Source organism: Equus caballus, chromosome 7, assembly GCF_041296265.1.
Source record: "Equus caballus isolate H_3958 breed thoroughbred chromosome 7, TB-T2T, whole genome shotgun sequence".
In the NCBI taxonomy this organism is placed as follows: domain Eukaryota; kingdom Metazoa; phylum Chordata; class Mammalia; order Perissodactyla; family Equidae; genus Equus; species Equus caballus.
This window is the reverse complement of record NC_091690.1, coordinates 17,128,398-17,144,521: the sequence shown is the minus strand read 5'-3', so window position 1 is coordinate 17,144,521 and position 16,124 is coordinate 17,128,398. Positions and strand designations below refer to the sequence as shown.

Genomic DNA, 16,124 nt, shown 5'->3' with positions numbered 1-16,124 from the left:
GACTGTGCTACATTATAGTGTCAATACAAGTAACCTATGCCTTTTAAGTAGGGAACAGCAGTATATCTGATGTATTTAAATTGTGCTTATTTAAATGGTAATTTCATTTTCAAATTTGCTTCCTTAATAAAGATACTGTACAAAAATGATTATTTTATACTTGTCACCCTAGTTTTTCTTTCTGTTAAATATTTCTTTACCGTAATACAGTCATACTGCTTAGCCTAGAAGGTCTCCTAATTCCATTTCTATGTATTTTTTCCCCTGCATTGTTATTACTTTTTTGTATGTCTAGAAATAGTTCAAGTACTTGGTTGCTAGCATATAAATTACTCTCTGACATTTGGAAGAAGAGCAGTAAAACAAAATGAATTTGTTTGAGTAGATTTCTATGAATGGATTAAGGAATTTGTGAACTTTTCTGTTCACAAATTATGTTCAATATTAAATTACTTGGTCTTACCGATGGTTGTTTTTGTCATGTAAAGTTGAGCTGAAATTAAGTACAGGAGTTCAGAATGAGTAAAACAGTAATATCTTGGCTAAAGATAGGACTTTAAAAAAATCAAGAACGTCCAATTTTAAATAACAGAAATTGAAGCTTTAATCCATTCAAAATAATGACCTGCCATGTATAATATGCCCTGTAATTAATTCATTGCATTACTTTAATTTTAAACTGTCTCTTTGTATTTGCTTATTTATATTTTTTCATTAACAAATGGCTCTTTGTTAGAAAGCCATAATGGAATCTGATGAAGAGTGGTCTATGAACAAGAAATTGATTGATCTCTCTTCAAAAGATATCAGAAAGTCTGTAAGTATCATTTTTTGTCCTAATATAAGAAATTACCATAGTATTTAGGATTGTCATTAATTTCCGCATCTTATTTGAAAAAGAGACCATTTGGCTGAGTAAACCAAAGGTGAAGTAACTAATTCTACAAATAAAGAAGAAATTATTTTCATCTTATCTGGTCTAGCAAATGCTTATTTGTTTAATTGCTTATTTGAATATTTGTTTATTCCTGACCTGGCCCTCCGCCACTGTAGTCGCGTAATTGGCTGTGACAGCCATCAGACTGTGCCATGAGAGCTCCTCTCATCGACCTCTCAGCCTCTGTGGGACAAGTGGTGAGAGGGGCCTGTTTGTTACTGGAATTATAATGAGAGAAACATTTTCCTAGAGGCTCTATTGTGAATTTTGAATTTTTTTTTTCTTATACAAAAGTTACCTGTTATGTTCTTTTAAAACAGTAGTTGAGTTAGCTTATGGGTTCATTATTCTTTTAAGGACTTTCCTGATCATGTTTCATAGTTTAATCTTAATTTGCAGATCAGCTTTTAGATAAAAGTTACTCGTAAGTTGAGTACTTCTGTGATGACTTCTCTCTTTTCTAGAAATATAAATTAAATGGAATAGAGATATAATAGAATTGTGGGTTTCTTTTTGTTTTTCTATTCAAAAAGTAATCTATTCTACAAATGTTTATTGAATGCATACTATTTACCAGGTACTGTTCTAGGTGCTTTTTATACATGGTGGAACAAAACAGAGATGATCTCTCTGACTTTATGGAGCTTATATTGTAGTGCAGGGGTTGGGAACTCCAGCCTGTGTGCTAAATCCAGCCTGCTGCCTGTTTGTGTAAACAAAGTTTCGTTAGAACACATTTACACCCATTCGTCTATGTATTGTCTTTTGGTGCTTTTATGCTGCAAAAGCAGAGTTGAGAGTTTCAACAGAGACTATATGATCTGCAAAGCCCAAAATATTGTATTTAAATTGAAACTCTTATAAGTTTTCATAAGCTTTTTTAAGTTTCCCAACCCCTGTTCTAATAGATGTCACTAGAATATTTCTCTCCCATTTCTTCTTTTGGAAAGCTAGATTCCTGATCCATGTGACTGATAGGATTCCTTATTACATTTATTATATCCCAGTTAAAAGATTCAAATTTCATTGCATTATTGAAGATAGTTTTAATTCAAAGGTAAAAACACATGTACAGTCTTTTTCTTTCCCTTGCCGGTGAATTGGGCCAGACAATATATTAAAAAACAAAATAAAAAACAACCCCCCTCCAAATGTCCTGTTTACTACTGTCTTTTATGAGCCTATAGAAAAAGGTATCTAATAGACGTAGATCTTTTGTGCCTGAGTTTTTCACTTCTTATATTGTAATTTCCAGTGCCATTCTTTTAGAACATGATTTTTTTTTTTTTTGAGGAAGATTAGCCCTGCACTAACTACTGCCAATCCTCCTCTTTGTGCTGAGGAAGACTGGCCCTGAGCTAACATCCATGCCCATCTTCCTCTACTTCATATGTGGGATGCCTACCACAGCATGGCTTTTGCCAAATGGTGCCACGTCCGCACCTGGGATCCAAACCGGTGAACCTGGGCCACCGAGAAGCGGAATGTGTGTACTTAACCGCTATGCCACAGGCTGGGCCCTAGAACATGATTTTAATGGCAGATGAAAATATTTCAAAGTAGAAATTTTAAGGGAAACATATTATTCTCCATTTGCTACACTGTATATGCAGGTTTTTTTACTGGTAAATGATCTAGTACCTATTGTAAGTTTGTTTCTTAAAACCTGGATAAGTACCTGAATTAAGTACCCAGAGGGTTTCAATATTTTAATTTAACTGATGTGGATAATAAGAAACAACACAGATCCTTGTTGGAATGCTAGTTGTCTATTCAACTTTGAAGCATTTAAAAAATAGCAACAATTGGCTTTTTTTAAGTCACTACACAGTGTTGTATCTGAGACTGAGAGTTGCAGCAGATAGGGAAGGAGCTGGATGACCTCTTGAGGTCCCTCTTAGCTTTAGGATTCAGTAATTACGTGGAGGGAATTGTGAAGAGAACTTGAGTAAAAGAATAATTCTAAAGGAGGTCACTTTTTAGGTTAACAAGCTTTCCAGTGTCTTTTTAGAATGATAAAATTGTTTCTGAGCATGAAGTGAACAATCTTGAGTTATTTTAACATTATTTTTATTCTGAAAGAACCTCATTATACTTCTTTTAAAAGCTCTATGTCCTTGGTAGTTTCATAGAGTACTTTACCTGCTGCATTGTGGGTAGGGTGATTTTTTTCTCACAGTAGATTCTTGGCTTTTAGTAGAGATTCACATATTTGTAATTCATTCTGATTCTTTGTTGATTTTTCTTTGCTGTGTGAATATAAGCTTCTCTCTTTTTTATTTTAAGATTTTATTTTTTTCCTCTTTCTCTCCAAAGCCCCCCAGTACATAGTTGTATATTCTTCGTTGTGGGTCCTTCTAGTTGTGGCATGTGGGACGCTGCCTCAGCGTGGTTTGATGAGCAGTGCCATGTCCGCGCCCAGGATTCGAACCAACGAAACACTGGGCCGCCTGCAGCGGCTTGTGCGGACTTAACCACTCGGCCACGGGGCCAGCCCCATAAGCTTCTCTTTTTATGTCAATTTTGTTTACTTTCTCTGAGTCTTTTGATTTCAGTGTAGTGTGAAGTTCATGGAAATGTACAAGGGAAACAGATCTGAATGTTCATTGCAGAGGAGTTGCATGATATTAAATAACTTATCGAGAAAAGTGGTCATTTTTCACAGGGTATTTTATTGAGATTTCATGTGAATTCTTCCTGAACTTTTAAATGGTGTGATTTTTAAGTTTAATTTTGTGATAACTATAGCAGTTGAAAAACATGTAACACATTTAGGGACTGATTTTGAAAACTAAGAAAAGTCCGTCTCAAGGAAAATTTGGTTTATCCAAAGACTTTCAAACTCAAGAACAATTTTAGGAAGTAAGGAGTAACATCTGGAATGTTAAAAGGGCAAAATTCAAATTCTCTTGTTTTTCTACCATCAGTAAAAATTTTTTGGTGTAGTTCTGTCAGTACCTTTCAAGACTGGTACCAAAGTTCTAACTCCTTTCCCTCTGGCTGGTCAGGGCAGGAAAAGGAAAGTGCTAAACATGTATGTACTTTGATGCTGGAGCCTTTGCAATACTTACTGACCAGCAACTCTTGTAGCAAGACAGTATAGGTTGTACCTTTTGCAGCCTGCAGCGAGAGAGCAGAGGAGAAGCTTGTGGCAGCGACTGTTCTTTGTGTAAAAGTAGTAGTGTGTTCATTATGCTCTCTTGGTAGTTGCGCCATAGGTTATTGAGCCTTGGTGTGTATATTAGTTTCCTATTGTTGCTTTAACAAATTACCAGAGACTTAGTGGTTTAAAACAATGCAGATTTATCATCTTATGGTTCTGGAGGTCACAAGTATGAATTGGGTTTCACTGGGCTAAAATCAAGGTGAGGCTCTGGGGGAGAGTCTCTTCCCTTACCATTTCCAGCTTCTAGAAGCCACCTGCATTCCATGGCTTGTGATCCTTTCCTTCATCTTCAAAGCTAACAGTGTAGGGTCTTCCATTCTCAGACTCTGACCCCCCTGTCTCTCTAAGTACCCTTGTGATTACATTGGCCCCACCTGGATAACTCAGATAATCTCCCCATTTTAAGACCCATTACTGGATGGTTCAACATCCACAAATCTATCAACATGATACACCACATTAACAAAATGAAGAATAAAAATCACATGATCATCTCAATAGATGCAGAGAAAGCATTTGACAAGATACAGCATCCATTTATGATAAAAACTCTAAATAAAATGGGTACAGAAGGAAAATACCTCAACATAATAAAGGTCATATATGACAAACCCACAGAAAATATCCTTCTCAATGGAGAAAAACTGAAAGCTATCCCTTTAAGAACAGGAACCAGACAAGGATGCCCACTGTCACCACTCTTATTTAACATAGTATTGGAAGTCCTAGCTAGAGCAATCAGGCAAGAAAAAGACATAAAAGGGATCCACATTGGAAAAGAAGAGGTGAAACTGTCACTCTTTGCAGGCAACATGATTTTATATATAGAAAACCCTAAAGAATCCACTAAAAAACTTTTAGAAAAGATAAATGAATACACTCAAGTCGCGGGATACAAAATCAACATACAAAAGTTGGTTGTATTTCTATACACTAACAACGAAGTAGCAGAAAGTGAAATTAAGAATACAATCCCATTGGGGACTGGCCCCGTGGCCGAGTGGTTAAGTTCACACGCTCCACTGCAGGTGGCCTAGTGTTTCGTTGGTTTAAATCCTGGGTGTGGACATGGCACGGCTCATCAAGCCATGCTGAGGCAGCATCCCACATGCCACAACTAGAAGGACCCACAACGAAGAACATACAACTAGTACTGGAGGGCTTTGGGGATAAAAAGGAAAAAAATAAAATCTTTAAAAAAAAAAAAAGAATACAATCCCCTTTACAAGTGCAACAAAAAGAATAAAATACTTAGGCATAAACTTAACCAAAGAAGTGAAAGATCTGTACACCGAAAACTATAAAACATTGTTGAAAGAAATCGAAGAAGACACAGAGAAATGGAAAGATATTCCGTGCTCTTGGATTGGAAGAATTAACGTCATTAAAATGTCCATACTTCCTAAAACATTCTATAGATTCAAAGCAATCCCTATCAAAGTTACAATGACATTTTTCACAGAAATAGAACAAAGAATCCTAAAATTTATATGGAGCAACAAAAGACCCTGAATAGCCAAAGGATTCCTGAGAAAAAAGAACAAAGCTGGAGGTATCACACTCCCTGATTTCAAAATATACTACAAATCCATAGTAACCAAAACAGCATGGTACTGGCACAAAAACACACCACAGATCAATGGAACAGAATCGAGAGCCCAGAAATAAACCCACACGTTTATGGACAGCTAATATTGGACAAGGGAGCCCAGAGCATATCATGGAGAAAGGAGAGTCTCTTCAATAAATGCTCTTGGGAAAACTGGACAGCCACATGCAAAAGAAAGTAGACCATTCCTTTACACCGTGCACAAAAATCAGCTCAAAATGGATTAAAGACTTGAATGTAAGACCGGAAACTATGAAACTTCTAGAAGAAAACATAGGCGGTACGCTCTTTGACAGCAGTCTTAGCAGCATATTTTCAAGTACCATGTCTGACCGGGCAAGTGAAACAAAAGAAAAAATGACCAAATGGAACTGCGTCAAACTAAAAAGCTTCTGCACAGCAAAGGAAACCATCAACAATACAAAAAGGCAACCTGACAATTGAGAAGATGTTTTCAAACCATATATCAGATAAGGGGTTAATGTCCAAAATATACAAAGAACTCATACATCTCAACAACAAAAAAACCAACAACCCAATTAAAAAATGGGCAAAAGATCTGAACAGAGATTTCTCCAGAGAAGATATATGGAAGGCCAACAGGCATATGAAAAAATGCTCAACTTCATTAGCTATCAGGGAAACGCAAATCAAAACTACAGAGAGGTATAACCTCACTCCAGTTAGAATGGCTATAGTTAACAAGACAAGAAACAGCAAGTGTCGGAGAGGATGTGGAGAGAAGGGAACCCTCATACACTGCTGGTGGGAGTGCAAACTGGTGCAACCACTACAGAAAGCTGTATGGAGTATCCTCAGAAAATTAAGAATAGATCTAACGTATGATCTAGTTATCCCACTGCTGGGTATTTATCCAAAGAACTTGAAAACACAAAGGCATAAAGATACGTGCACCCCTATGTTCATTGCGGCATTATACACAATAGCCAAGACTTGGAAGCAACCTAGGTGCCCATCAAGGGACAAATGGATAAAGATGTGGTATATATACACGATGGACTACTACTCAGCCATGAGAAATGATGAAATCCGGCCATTTGTGACAACATGGATGGACCTTGAGGGTATTATGCTGAGTGAAATTAGTCAGAGGGAGAAAGTCAAATACCATGTGAGCTCACTCCTAAGTAGAAGATAAAAATGGCAAACACACACATAGCAATGGAGATTGGATTGGTGGTTACCATAGGGGAAGGGGGGAGGGGAGGGCAAAAGGGGTGATTAGGCTCACGTGTGAGGGGTGGACTATAGTTAGTTTTTGGGTGGTCAACATGATGTAATCTACACAGAATTCGAAATGTATTACGATGTATATCTGAAAAAAGAAATAAGACCCATTACTTAATTGTATCTGCAAAATCCCTTTTGCCATATAAGGTAACATATTCATGGCAAATAGGGGATTAGAGCATTGACATTTTTAGGGGACCATTGTTCTGCCAAACACAGTACAGTAAAAGGCATGGGCACTGTCATCACCAAGTGCTTCCTCAAGTTCTCTCTCCTTCAAAGTACTGTCTTTTAGTTGATGTAGTTCTATAACATGATTTGAACCATTCAGATTCATGTTTGACACATGAAAGACCTACTTCAGCTAGCAAAAATATTTTAATAGAGCCTTGCATTCTTTATTCTTAGACCAGGTTTGCACATAATACTGTTGTATAGGAGACAGAAATGAAAGTAATATTTGAATAATCTTCTCTGTGCCGAGCATTGGGCTGTGTTCATTTTCCTATCTGATCCTCACAGCAAACCTCTGAGCTCTTCATATTTCTCATGAGACTCAGAGATGTTAAATAACTTGCGTGAATTTACCTAGTTATAAGAATCAGAGCTGCAATTAGAGCCTTGTCTGTCTTTTTACTTCAGTTTTTCTTAATTTTCTAGGTCATACATGTTTATCATATTAAAATGAAAATATGAAAAAATACACAGGCACAAAACAGTAACCCATTTCTGGGCAGTTTTACGTACTATTTTGTAAACTGATTTTTTTACTTATGGCTTTCCTATAACGTGAACAACTCTTTATAAGCTCTAATTTTAATTGCTTTATACTATTTCAAGGTGACCACTCTCTTTCCACCGTACCATACTATCTCTTTCCAAGTCTTGCCTTCATGAGGACACAATACAAAAGATGTATAGTTAAGAAGAAATATGTGATTCAGTGCCAGAATGAGTAAATGCTGACTGTATGAGGGAGTTGGAGAAGAGTAATATTACTGTAAATTGACCCAGTTGAATAATTTGTAGTGACAGAATTGAGGCTTGGAGGAAAAGCTTACAAGGACACAAGAAATTGATAAAGCAAGAAATTATGACCTTTCCCAATCAAGAAAGAGTTTAAAATACTTCATATGAGTGTATGTAGAAAGAGGGAAGGAGGGAAAAAGAGAGGGAAAGATAATAGTTAATCCTAGAGATATTTTGAAATGAGGTTGGTAAACTAAATATTGCTATACCCATCTCACCAGTTAATACAAAATTATGATTGTTCAAGTTTAATTTATCTTTGATAAATGAATACTAGTAAAGTCTAAGGGATACTATAAACAAAGCTCTAGGTATATGGCTAGGCCCCTCTTCCTATTCTGCATTGTGAGGAAAATATAGGAAATCTTATCTTTATTCTATATTTGTGTAGTCTAAGTAGAATTATTCTGCTGTTATATATATAAAAAAATACGTTTTCTTTCCTGTTTTCCCCAAAGACAGGGAAATAATTGGTTTCGATTATAATTGCTAAGTATTATGAAGAGTTATATGGCTGAAAGACTACAAAATGAAATGTTTTACTTAGAAAAGTTAGATCATTGCTTAAGTATCTCTAAATTGGAAATTCATTGCATGTATTTGTCTTGAGGGATGCTTAATTACTGTCATGTCAGAGAGCAGGAAAAGAGATTAAACATAACTTTTGATTTCATGTTGTATTCTTGTGTGATTTATCTGTTTATTTAGGTACCCAGAGGCTTACCTTACTTCTCTGTGGATTTTGGCCTCCAAGGAGGATTTGCCCATGTCATTGAAGATCAACACAAATTCCCTCATTACTTTGGAAAGGTATGCTCACAAACTAAATAAAATTCTAAAGTTTAGCAAGTTGGTAACACTTTTGAAGGTAAATCAAAACTTTGAGCACAAGATATAGTGAAGTTGGTGAGTACTGTTCTATTCAATTTTTAGAGGAAGGACCTAGAAACTATTAATACAAATATCCCAGAATGAATGTCACTTTGGAACCAAATATTTGTTAATGGTGTCAACAGTGACTGCGATGTTTTCCTGTGGAATCAGCCAGTCTTGTGCTGAGAATGATGATAATTGCTAACACTTATTGAGGGCTTACAATGAGCCAGGTGTTGTTCTGAGCACTCACTTAATGCTCACAACAACTCTATTATGAAATATTATTACATTATTTTACAGATGAAGAAACAGCTACAGAGAGGTTGTATAACTTGCCTAGGGACACGTGCTAATAAGGGACGGAACTAGAGGTACATATACTCATGGTTGAACTAGAGAACAAATCATTTCACCTCTTCATTTATAATTAAGCACCATATAGTCCAAGAAGAATATCTGACTCATTTCACATAGATAATTTATGGGCAGATATTAGAGTATAGATCTTTCAATTGCCAGTAGATTCTTTCCCTTACTAGAGATTGCCTTCTAAGGCTATAACCCTTAAATTGAAGGTCTGCTTAGTATCTGGGAAGTGTGTGACTTAGTACCAGAGACTGAATGAAATTAAAGTAGCCATTGAAGCAGTCAAGAGAAGTCTGGGTAGTAACAGCTCTAGAAGTGACCTTTTAATCTAGTGCATCTCAGGCCTTTCTGCTCATGTCATGCTCTAAATTACAGGAGCCTAGATGAACTCTGCCCAGGGTTCCCTGTTCTCCTTCCTCACTTTCATCTCCTATATAAGACCATCTCCTCCAATGAATAGGGGCATGCCAAGAGAGATCTCAACTCCAAACATTTGGATTCAAACTTTTTATTCTGTTGTCCTTGAAGAGTTAACCATAGGTCCCAGATCACATACGTCTTTGAACTGTTGAGATATATTATAGAAACTTGAGAATTTTTCAGAATATTTTTTTCTAGAGTTAACTAGAAAGAAATTTGTTTTCATTGCTCTGAAAAATTCCCTTGTTATTCACTAGAGCTCTATAACTGAAGGCCCTATGACTCTGGATTTATTTTTTTTAAACTTGATTCTAGTGAAAACAAAGTAAAATATTAATTTTTTATTTGTATAAATTTAACTGAGAGATTGCTGTCCCTCCAAATATTATGGTTTATCTAATACTGTTTTAATGTTAAAAGTAAAGCTTCTTCAGTTAACACTGCATCACTGATCCATTTTTGCCAAAATTTGCTTTCAAGAAACAACCTCTGAGCCCAAGAACTCCCTTCAGCCTGCTCCCTAAGCAGTTGTTCAGAGAGCAAGAAGGGATAATCTCTTGCCATTAACATCTGCTTCAGTAGCAGAACAAGAATCAATCCTGTTGGTACACATAGGACAAAACTTGATGTTTTATAGAGACAATGTTAGATGAGTTTATGAGGTAGACTTCCTTAAACTACGTTGCCTACTTAGCTAATGCCAAGAAATTCTTGCATTAAATCTAAATTTACCACATTTCTCTTGATGTCTTCTATAAACTGTTTTCTCTATGGGCCTCTTTATTCCCCTTTCTCCATGAAAGATGTTCCCTTTTCCATGAAGCTTTTCCTAATCTATCGAGCAAATAGAACCTTTTTTTTTTTTGAGTCTCCATATGTTCTGCTTTGGCATTTACCTTATTCTGCTTTATAAGACAATCCTTTGTATAGTTAGGTTATTATTCTGGCTCCTGCCACAGCTCCAGATTTGGTGATGAGCTCTCTGAAGACAGATAGATGTGTGTTACTTATCTTTGAAGCCCATACATTATTTGGCACTTGCTTGTACATGGCGGGCCCCTTCTGCATATTTGTTAAGATAAAGAACCTGTGTCTTAGAGAGATTGCATCCAGGATCTCACCACACAGTCCTGTAGAACTAGACTGAATATGCAGGATTCAACCCTTAGTCCAGTGTTCTTCTGTATTACCATACTGACCTCCTTCTAAGCTTACAAGTCTCCTCCATATCTTTCTGTACATGGATACTCACAAGCATAAATTTGATTAATTTCTGTAGCTAACAGCACAGGAAGAGGATAATGAAGGAAATCCTCTAGAATAATAAGCAGACAATCAAAATCCATTCCTGGGGCCAGCCCGGTGGTGTAGTGATTAAGTTCACGTGTTCCACTTTGGAGGCCCAGGTTTCATAGGTTCCAATCCCGAGCGCAGACCTAGCACCTCTTGTCAAGCCATGCTGTGGCGGCATCCCACATAAAGTAAAGGAAGATTGGCACAGATGTTAGCTCAGCAACAGTCTTCCTCAAGCAAGAAGAAGATTCGCAACAGATGTTAGCTCATGGCCAGTCTTCCTCACGCACGCACAAAAAACCCATTCCTTCAGGGCTTGGGAATGTGACTTTTTAAATAAAGGTGATTTATAATTTTTAATTCTTGGTTTACTTAGAGTAGTATTAAAATATGATTTTATTTCCTGAAAAAAGATCTCCAGCTAATAGAAGAAACTAGTTTAAGTATACTAAATAGCAGAGAGAACGTTAGCCTGAGATTCAACTGTAGTTGAACAACCAAGTTAATAATTACTACATGTTGATTAATTTTTTTCCCAAACTGTTTGCCATAGCAGCTAATAAGGACCGAATGAATTAAATTTCACTTTTTCTGCCTCCCCTTTGCTGCTGTCTGGTAAATGTGCTTACAGGCAACAAAATAGACAAATTGCTTGACAGGAGACACAGCTAGGACTCCTAGAATTACAGGGTTTGCATAGTTAGAACTAATTAAAAACAAGATTTTTTTTTTAACTTGAAACTAATATTTATGTCAAATTTGAACATCCTCATGGAAAACTACTTAGTTATATTTAGTAGCAGCATGAACAGAAATAGTTTCATTCCTGTTTTCAGTGTTTGTACATACATGTGTTTGTATTTTCTCCTTCTTTAAAAAGGAAATCATTGGTGGGATGCTGGATATAGAACCAAGACTTTGGAGGAAAGGAATCCGAGAAAACTTTGAGGATCAGAGGAAGAAAGCACTTCAGTTTGCTCAGTGGTGGAAACCATTTGACTTCACCAAAAGTAAAAAATGTTGAGTCATATCTTTCAGTTTTTATTTCCTCTTCAGTTTCCTTTCAGTTTTTTCCATTGCATCTAACTAAACAACTGACCCTCAGGTCATAGGGAAAGAGAGTCATGCTCTGGGTCTCTGACAACTGTACATCCTTGGATTCTGTCGTTGCCTTCCCCACCTCTTCCCTTGGACTTCATTGTAGTAACTGTGGAGTGAGACTAGATATATTGAGTGACCTGCTCACGTTCCTGTTCTGTACCTATGTCCTGGTGTTTTGAACTATTCAGTTAAAAAGATAGAAGGACTTGTCTGAATGATTATCTAGGAAGTTTAGCAGATCATTGGTTCAGAGGAAAGTGAGTCCATTTCAAGGTTAAGTCTGTTGACTTGCTTCTTTCGAATTTTTTAAACCAAGTTGGCATGTTCAGTAATTGAAATTTCTTTTCATAGCATTTTATAGAGGCTCTTAATTTTCTACCAGTAGCATATATATTACTGCTATTCTTTTTACTAAAGGAAAAAGAATGTCCCCAAAGTAATAAAGAATTAAATGAAGTATAACATGTTCATGATTCATTTGTTTTTATTTCTGGATTTTTAAATAGTGTCTTTGAATTTTGGTGATTTTAAAAGTAATTGTTCCAGATACACAATTTACAGTTGTTTGGGGTTTGTAAGAAAGTTAAAAATTTTAGCCAAATCATCATTTTGGGGTTGTATTTATTATTACAAAATCTTAAATAATGAGAGTATTCTAAATGTTGGGAGTATATTCTCTTGTTCCCTACTTGATCTAAGTTTCTTCATTTTCCTTTGTTTGTATATTTGGTGTCAAGAGAAAACCATATACTTATAAAATGTGGCCATGGTGTAAGAGTGCTCCTATTTTTCTTACATGGGAGATATTTTTATAGTCAGCCTTTTTCAAAGATGCTGGTTTTTGGAGCTGAACCTTTATATTTTGTCATGAAATATTGAATACCTAGAATCAGTGTGATACGTACCTGAGAGTAACTCATAACTCTACATAGTTATTTCTAATCTTGGCATCTCATTATTTCTTTAGTTTGTTAAAAAAAGAAATGTTTATGTTCTATCTAGTTTTAAAATTTCACTTATAAGTGGAAGTTTGTTTCAGTTTCTCACTATTTGCAAATTGCATTTAAGTATATGTATCAAACAGATACTTGATATTATTTTACTTACTGCTATTTTCAAATTCTTTTGGCTTTGCTGCAGTCTTAGAGGAGTCCATAATATTTATTTATTCCATCAGTGAGTTAACAAACATTTGTTTGCAGGGCATTTTATTACGTGCTGGTAGTGCAAAAGTAAAAAGTATTTTCTCTACCTTAAATTATTTTACAGTTTAGTGGCAAAAGAGACATGTACGTAAATAATTACAGCACAGTGTAAGTTCTAAAGCGAGATATGTGCCAGGTGTATTTCAGTACAGGGGTAAAGGACTATTTCATACCTCTTCTGTCTTCATTCTTAGCTGATGACCTTGCTTCCTGTTTTACTGAGGAAATAGGACCAAACAGAAGGGAATTTCTGTCACATCTGTCTATATACCTCCCTCGGTATCCATGTACTCTACTTTTCCTCTTGCTAATAGTAGATAAATTATTTTGTTGTTCTTATCTAGGGCTAATCCATTCATTTATGCTGAATTTATCCCTTTTCACCTACTCAATTGCCCCTACTCTCTCTGTAATATTAGGTTTTTTCCTGTCTATGGGATTATTTCTATTAGTATGCAAAAACATTTTACAGTATATCAACAACAAACACGGCATCATATCCCCCTCTAGCCGTTTATCTTCTCCGGTTGACAGCAAAACTCATTAAAAAAAAATCTATTTCTTCTCCTTTCATTTTCCTCCTATTTTCAGTACAGTTAGACTTCATCCTCACCATTCTACTAAAACTCTTTATGTCAGGATCCTCAGTGAACCTTCCACATTGGCATATCAACTAATTAATGCTCAGTGCCCATCTTACTCTACCTGTCAGCATCATTGATATACTTGATCACTTTCCCTTCTTGAAACACGTTTTTTTACTTTGCTTCTTGAGCACCATCTCTTATTTATCCTCCTTCCTTACTGGCTACATCCTCTCAGTCTCCTTTGCTGGTTCCTCTTCATCATCTCTACTTCTAAGTGTTGAAATGCCCATTCTCAAAACTTATCTTTTCTTCTACCACTCTTACTCTCTCCCAAGGTAAATCTCATCACTAAAATGGTCTTAAATACCATTTTTAAATTGGTTCATTTATTCAACAAATATTTGAGTGTCTTCAATATGCCAGACACTGCTCTGCATGCAGGGGATACGTTAGTAATAAAACAAAAATCACTGTCTCTAAGGAGTTTACATTATATCGGGGAAGACAGACAGTAAACATTAGACATAATAAATAAATTATCCAGAAAATGTCAGAGGTGATAAGTACTATGGAAAAAGGAAAAGTAGGACAGGACAAGGAGGATATCTCCCAAATTTATGTCTTCACTCTGGACCTCTTCGCTGAACTCCAGAATCGCATATCCAAATTCCAACTTGACGTCTCTAGTGTATGTGTAATAGGCATATCCAAACTGAACTTCTTTAACAGTTATTTATAACAACCATTTTATTATGTCTCATGGTTTTATATGTGAGGAATTTGGTCAGGGTTCAGCTGTATGATTTGCCTCTGCTTCCTCATGTCTGCGGCCTCAGCTGGAGTAGCTCAAACATCTGGAGATGACTGGGGCCATGTGTCTGGGGCCCCTTTCTTCAGATGGTATATATTGGGGCTGGAATGGTCGAAATGGCTCTTTCGCTCACATGTCTGGTACCTGTACTGGAATGATTGGAACAGCTAGGGACAGGCTGTTAACACTCTCTTCTCCTATAGCTAGTTGACCTTGCTATTTGGCTTCTGGCTTCCTCCAGAGCAGCCATTCCAGAAGATAGTTCCAAGAGATAACAGGTGGAAGATGCCAGTCTCTTAGCATCTGGGCCCAGAAATTGGCAGTTTCATTTTTGCTGTATTCTATTTGTCAAAGTTGTCACAGAACCCACCTACATTGAGGAAGAGGGGTCTTATACCTCTTGATGGGAGTACTATCAAATAATTTGTGGCCATCTTTAATCCACTACAGTCCACCCTCTGATCACAGATTTATACTCCTCCCATGTGAAACATATATTCAAATCCTCCCAAGAAAATTTCTTCCCAGTAGGGCATTAGGCTTAGGCTCAAACTCAAGATCCCATCTAAATCAGACCGGATGGAGATGAGGTTACTCAGATGCTTCAGGATCTGAAGACCTGTGAATTTAAGAGACAAATTATCTGCACCCCTTACACACATACATCCCTCCCCCCTAAACACACAGCAATAAGAGAAGCTTACCATAACTGCAGTAGACACGTGCACTGAAAAAGATGGGAAACTTGAGGTAGTCATTGTTGCAGTCACTGTTCACTAGTAATTCTAAAATTAAGTCGAGCATATGTTGCTAGTTGCTTAATTAGGACCCCAGTCCGGCTTCTTGAGATTGATTCCATGGGGCTCTTTGCTCTGCCCTGTGTACTCTTGGCTCAACCCTGAGTCAGCCTTTCGTTTTCATAAAATACCTCAAGACTTATGCTTCCATCCAAGACAAAGTAACCGCATTATCTTCCGGCGTAAAGCAACCAAAAAAATAGACAACATATATGAAACGATGATTTTCAAGATGTGCGATATCATGCAAGGAAGTACAATGATGCCTAAGAGACATGAAGAAGATGAGATGAGTCCTGTGATTGCCCTAACTTCTTGCTTTGAGGGAGTTTCCATATGATACAAGGTGGAGAAATCCAGTCAGAGTCTATTGAACTAAACGAGTCGAGGAACTAGAGCCATGAGTCTGGGGAGACCAAGACAACAGGTCTGGTTACTAGAGAGGGATTTGCTACACAGAGAAATCTAGAGATCTTTAGAGGCTCACCATCAAGTATCTGACCACTGATTAGTGCATGCGTTTGAGGAAACTACCCATGGTCAGGCAAAGACTGACCTACCTGAGAGGTTGAGAAGTAACATTTCCCACTAGTTAGAAGAAAATTTCAAGACTGACCAGGAATTGGGTAGAATACACAGAATTGTAATGTGTAGCGTAGAATAATTATCCCAAGAC

At 36.7% G+C, this 16,124-nt stretch overlaps 1 protein-coding gene across 6 annotated transcripts in view; it reads left to right on the top strand.

Moving 5' to 3' along the window:
• CWF19L2 (CWF19 like cell cycle control factor 2) overlaps nt 1–12,510 on the top strand; it is a 115,042-nt gene extending 102,532 nt beyond the window's left edge. For all 6 annotated transcript variants that reach the window (XM_014741257.3, XM_014741258.3, XM_014741259.3 and 3 more), the window contains exons 16-18: nt 737–817; nt 8,701–8,802; nt 11,828–12,510. In XM_014741257.3, coding sequence (XP_014596743.3) covers nt 737–817; nt 8,701–8,802; nt 11,828–11,971 — 327 coding nt within the window. In that variant the 3' untranslated portion in view covers nt 11,972–12,510. The remainder of the gene's footprint in view (nt 1–736; nt 818–8,700; nt 8,803–11,827) is intronic.
• Nucleotides 12,511–16,124: the final 3,614 nt, after the last annotated feature.